Genomic DNA, 6,321 nt, shown 5'->3' on the forward strand with positions numbered 1-6,321 from the left:
CCTGCTCCCCCACCCGCAGCGGGTCAGGGTGCGGGACCAACTTCAGTCCACGCGGGAATTGGGTTTAATGAGGGAGACGTGGGCGCGCGGAACTTTCACCCCACCGGCTGCGGAGAAAGCGCGGTTCCTGGCTGCGCTTGGCTGTTTTAACGCTTCTGCATCGGCTCAGGTTTTGGGTTTATTTTTTTTCTTTTAAATTGTCTCTCAAGAACAGTAAAAGTCTCTTCCAAGATAACTGATTCCGTATTTGCTTCCTCTCGACGGCCCTTTCCAGCTGAGACTGCGGCGAGCCGCGTTCAGAACCTCCCCCCTCCCCCCCTATGCTGACGCGCTAAAGCTCGCGTGGCGTCCCTGTAGCTTTAACGCGCAGGCAGGAGGGTGGGAGAGGCTGCGCGCGCTCGCCCTGCTCTCGGGCGCGCGCGCAGCGACGCCAATCCCAGCAGCCCAGGAAAGGGGGAAAGAGCAGGCGGCGGAGAGCGCAGGCAACTCGCAGCCCGGGGGGAGTCGGAGGCAAAAAAACCCCAAAATGCGCCGCCCGGCCCCGGCCGCAGCCTGGGCGCCTGACGCTACTCTCTATCCCCCCTTACAACTCCCCCCCGGAGTTTGATCCGGGCTGTCTGCAAGCTGGGGGCTCTCTTCTGCCACCCCCCACCTCGCCCACCGACGGAAAAGTTGCAAAAGGTAAGGAGGTGACCGGAGGTTACCGAGCAAAGCCCCGGGGTCGGGGGAACACGTGTGGGGTCTGCCGGAAAGAAGGGACCGGGAGCAAAGCGAGATTTAAGCAAAACGATACGGACAGACAGCTTTGTTCCTTTTAGTTTTTTTGATTCCGACTTGGATTCAAATGTTAAACTCGCTCTAAATTTCGCGCACCCGTGCAATATAGGAGAGAGCGCTGTAAATTACACGCGCACATTTTGCCGGCAGTGCCTTTCGTTTCGGGTGGGACAGACAGCCCCCGTTCGGAGCCCTGCACGGCTGCGCTACTTTGAGTGTTTTATGACTGAATAAGTAAATCTGGAGGAAAACAGCGCGATGGCCAGGGGTGCGGCAAGGATCCGAAACGCGGGGCTACCCCGCTTTCCCACTTTTTATGCCGGTGTCGTCCCTCACATAATTTTGTCCAAATGTATTTCTCCTCTTCCTGGGGACCTTCTTACCTTTCAGGGACAGAACCGTTCGGAAAGCACAATTGCGGTAGAGGGAGGACTTTAATACGTTTAATAATCGTAATCCTCATTTCATGATTTATTTATTTTTTTAGTTATATTTTTTTCCGAGAGATAATTCAAACAAAGAGAGAAATGTGAGCGGGTTTGTAGCATTGCTTATCAGCTCTTTAGGGGTGCGAATTAGCAGGATATAAAAGAGTGAAAACCAAAAATATTACCCCCTACCCGTGCGCTACTAAAAATGTCTAACCTCCTATTTTCTATTTCATTTCGCCTTTTTCTGTTTAGACTATTGCTTCTACCGATGCGTGGTTAAGAAATGTCCAGTAAGAGTTGATAGAGCAGCCTCGCTGTTAAAAGTAGATTTGGGTAGCACCAATATGCAAAACCTACTGGTCTGACTGGGTTTCCACTCTAACACGTTGTATCCCGCCTTGGGTGAATTTCGTATTTAAAAAGGTGGGCAAATAATCCCAATTGATACATTTTACCCCATGTCACCCCATGTCAGCTATGCATTTTGAGGGGCCTGTCTCACCCGCCTCCCCCACCCCTGTTACTGGTGGACGGCTAAAGGAATCTTCAGAAAGAGTTTAGCGACTAAACTAAGCCAAATATGGGAAAGGCTTGGGATCTCACATCCTCCTGGCACTCATGTAATATAGGACGTGAGATGTTCTCCTTCTTTTAGACATGTTTTAGGGATTTCTGGATTATTTTTCACATTCCCTTATGGCCACTGTAATTTTATTCTCACCCCCCGCCCGGTTTTTCTAACAACTTTCTGCTAGAAGGAGTCGGCGATCTGTTTGAAAAGTATTTTCTGCTGACTTTGTAATCCTAAAATAATTCATGCAGAAAGGATAACTCCTCTGGCTCCAATAAAATCTAAGGATGCCTGCCAATTAAAAACAATAAGAATTTGATTGCCTAAATAGCCTTAAATTGTTTACATTTTATATGGAATATGGGAACGAGGAATTCGTGATTATTCTTATTTTTTGTATATATATTTATTTTATTATTTTTTATTATTTATTTATTATTTTTTATATACCGACATTCATCTCAATTGAGATATCACACCGGTTTACATTCAGGTTCTGTAGGTATTTCCCTATATATGACTATATATATATATATATATATATATATATATATATATTTCCCTATATATGACTAATCCATAATTTCCCCCTTTATTTAGACTAATAAAATGGTGTGCCGCAAACTAACTATTGTGTCTCCATTTTTTCTTTAGGCTACGGGATGGAGCAACTTTACCTTATATGCTTGGCAGCTTTTCTAGGGATTGCCCATGGTTGTCCAGTCCCTTGTACCTGTACGGTCAAATATAACCAACATATCGTGGACTGCGCCTACAAAGATCTCCAGGTGGTGCCTTCTAGGTTTCCCACCAACGTGACCACGCTCAACCTTTCGGCCAATAAAATCGCCTCTCTGAAAAAGAGCTACTTCAAAGAGGTCACGCAGGTCATTTCCCTGTGGCTTGGTCGCAATGTGGTCAGCGCCATCGAGAAAGGCACCTTCGCCATCCTGGTGCAGCTGAAGAACCTGGACATTAGTCACAACCAAATCGTAGACTTTCCCTGGGAAGACCTTCACAGCCTTAGTGCCCTCCAGTTCCTGAAGATGAACAACAACCACATGGTGAACCTTCCGGGCGACGCCTTCCACGCCCTGAAAGAGCTGAGATCCTTGCGAATCAACAACAACTCGTTCACCACCATTGTGGAAGGCACTTTCGATTCCCTGCGTTTTTTGTCTCATCTGCAGATCTCTTACAACCCGTTTGCTTGCACTTGTAACCTTATGTGGCTGAAAAATTGGACCGAGACCACCCCGATCTCCATCCCAGAAAAAGAACACATTGCCTGTTTTAGCCCCGAAAATCTCAAAGCCACTTCCCTGAGCGAGCTCCCCAACCTGCAGTGCAGAGCTCCAGCGGTTCAGCTCACCTACCATCCCAACTTAGACAACACCCAGCTGTTCGATGGGTTTACGCTGATGCTGCACTGCAACGCTTCAGGAAGCCCTGAGCCAACTATCAAGTGGCTAATACAAACCTCAGGTAAGATGGTCGAGATCAATGATGCCAACATGGAAACAGAGAGGAACGATTTACCCATTGACTCTGCCAAGAAGAACAAAGAACGCTTTCATGCTTTTAAAAACGGGACCCTGGTCATTCCCCGCTTGAGTAAACGAGAAGAAGGGACTTACACCTGCGTGGCTACCAATGAGGTGGGAAGTAACCAGACGTCGGTGAACGTGGCTGTGGCAGGTTCACAGAAATATCCGTCTAAGCCCATAGACGATTCCAGTGCAAGTAAATCACAGCCCGTTGACAAAAGTCCCGGGTTAAAAACGTCGATAAACAACGTAATCAACTTGCCTAAACCAGAAGGGAACATGAAGATTCCTCCAACCCGACGCACGTCTTACACATCCCTTGGGTCAGAAAAGGGTGAGGAAGGGAATCCTTTCCACCCGCCACCCTTCGAGAAGAAATGCGGTCCCAATGCAGGCACGCAGTATGTCTCCAATCATGGTTTTAATCAAAGTTCAGACTTGAAGCAGCACAGTTTTGATTTGGGGGTGATAGCACTAGATGTGTCGGAGAGAGATGCTAAAGTACAATTAACGCCCTTCTACACGCAGTCCGAGAAGGTCCACCTCAGAACACTCTACCTTTGTGAAGACACCGGGAAAGGACATTCTGTGGTCCATTGGTCCACCATTCAGGAAGGGGTGAATTCTTATTGGTTTCGCAACTTGAAACCTGGTACGAATTACTCGGTCTGCCTTACTTACCCGGGAGAAGATTGCCAAGTGCAGGTGGTATTTACCACCAAAAAGGAAATACCTTCATTAATCATCATCATTGTGGTTAGTATCTTCTTACTGGGACTAGCTACCATCCCACTCTTGGGGGCCACATGCTGTCACCTACTGTCAAAATATCAGGGAAAGACATATAAACTGATCATGAAAACTCAAAACCCAGATCAAATGGAGAAACATATGGCAGCCGACTTCGACCCCAGGGCGTCTTACCTAGAGTCTGAGAAGAACTACAATCCCAGTGAATTGGGAGAAGTAGAAATGGAAGAAGAAGGAGAAGGCGAGGGGGAAGGAGAGGAAGAAGTGGGAAGGGAAGGGAGCACGATCACTGAATCCATTCCTGAATCGCAATCCAAGACTAATCAGGAGGAGTTTGAGGTGGGGTCTGAATACAGCGATAGACTCCCCCTGGGAGCTGAAGCTGTGACTATCTCACAGGAAATCAATGGTAACTATAAAGACCCGGCTCCTTGACCGTCTCTGATTGTCTTCTTTTTCAAAAACCTACACTTAAATTGTGAAACAATAAAACGTAGGTAAACCTGGGGAATTCTTGACCGTTCCGTTAACTCTTCTTACTGCCATCAATGATATAATTCCCCTCACCTCCAAAATTATTAGCCTTACTTGCCTTTTTATTGATATTTGAATAATGAAGCAAATTATATTAAAAAAAGAGGTAATAATTGGTGGCAAATGGCTTCTTCCTAAACCTAAATGTTTCTATTACTGATAATAAATCGGATGCTCTGTTAAAGAGGACAGAATAATGAGAAAATGAGATATTTTTAACTCAAGGAGTCATTGCTTGAGTCCCCTACTGAGTTCCGGCTTCCCACAAGACAATCTTATTCTCGTCTTCAGGAGGTTGCTGTGTTGGATAGCTCCCTGTTTCGCTCGATTGACCGGCGTTTTGAATTTTCTGCCAAGTGGGACTAGAAACTTGATTAAAATAGGAGCCACAAATAAATCTCTAGGTGTTACTTAAACATAGGAAACCAGGTCTTCTTAGTAGTGTTGGAAAGTGCTGTAGATCTTAAACTGTGTGACTTGGTGCTTTTTTTTTTATATATACAGTTTTATGGAAGTCATTTATGTTCTTTGTTGACCTTGTTAAGGTCTTGTCCAAGACATGTCACACACACACACAGTGAGAAAAAAAAAAGTATTTCCTTATTGTGCATTCCTATATTAGTGTAACTAGAAAGTGTACGTGTATCTTAGAAGTAAATCTGAGGTGTGAAAGAATGATAGGAGAATCATTTATTCCCGGCCATGTTTCCAAACCATACAGCAGGAATAGTTTTGCCTCTGTAAAAAAAAAACAAAACCTAACGTCATAAACTCTTCAACAGAAAACAGAACAACCTACTAGGATAATATATATACATTATATGTCTGTGAATCTTTTAATATAAAAAAATAAAACGGAACAGAAAATAACATCTGACCTTCCTTTTCCAACCGTTTCTCCAAGAGAAAAAAAAACCAAAAAAAACAAAACTTTAAAACGTTGACTCTGGTTGTTATCTTTTATCGAATAAAAAGGTTTTCACTGTAAATTTATTTTGTTTGTAAATGAACTACTTCTCCATGCAATTTTTTCCTTAATTTTTTTAATCATCGACGGTTCTATTGCTTGGCTAGTTAAGGCTTTATCTCAAATATATTTGTAGTGAACTGAGCAACACTGATTAGCTTTATATTATAGTTTTCTCCGGGAAATTATTTCTAATAAAATACGCACAAAAGACCCCGTTGATTTCACCGACGGGAGGCGGATTAGGAAATCTTGCTAGTTAAAATATAGATTTGGACCCCAATTTGAAAAAAAAAAAAAAATCCCAGCGCCTGTCCTGGAAAGATTGTTCCCCATATTGAAAATGCAAGAATGTGTGAAGAAAAAGAAAGAAAGAAAGATTATAAATAAACCACTGCAAGACATTGTACAAGAAATTGTATCTATACTTTATACCCAGTTAGGAAAAAAGAAATGTTAAACAATATCTGCCCTTTCCTTTTCAAAGAATAAATAATTAAATAAAACCGAGCATTCGAAACAACGTTTTGTGCAATCGATGTAAAATAATGTTTTAATATTTTTAATAAATATGTTTTACTTCATGCCAACATCTACAGTTTGTGCATTTCTTTTTTTATGTACATTTATTATAATACGATGGGTTTTTTTTTTCTTTCTTGCCCGACTGCAGATGTATTTGCTACATTTAAGGGTAGTGGTTTCTGAAATCTTCCGTCCAAATTTAATTTTAACCCACGGCAA

The 6,321-nt window shown here is 43.3% G+C and overlaps 1 protein-coding gene across 1 annotated transcript; it reads left to right on the plus strand.

The window, feature by feature from the left end:
• Positions 1–375: 375 nt before the first annotated feature.
• Positions 376–5,921, plus strand: ISLR2 (immunoglobulin superfamily containing leucine rich repeat 2). The gene is made up of 2 exons (XM_029575715.1): positions 376–681; positions 2,434–5,921. The coding sequence occupies exon 2, from the start codon at positions 2,442–2,444 to the stop codon at positions 4,509–4,511; it is 2,070 nt and encodes a 689-aa protein (XP_029431575.1). The 5' UTR covers positions 376–681; positions 2,434–2,441; the 3' UTR covers positions 4,512–5,921.
• Positions 5,922–6,321: the final 400 nt, after the last annotated feature.

Source organism: Rhinatrema bivittatum, chromosome 13, assembly GCF_901001135.1.
Source record: "Rhinatrema bivittatum chromosome 13, aRhiBiv1.1, whole genome shotgun sequence".
Classification (NCBI taxonomy): domain Eukaryota; kingdom Metazoa; phylum Chordata; class Amphibia; order Gymnophiona; family Rhinatrematidae; genus Rhinatrema; species Rhinatrema bivittatum.

Coding starts and splice junctions, on each gene's coding strand:
- ISLR2 (XM_029575715.1), top strand. CDS start 2,442: ATGGAGCAACTTTACCTTATATGCTTGGCAGCTTTTCTAGGGATTGCC.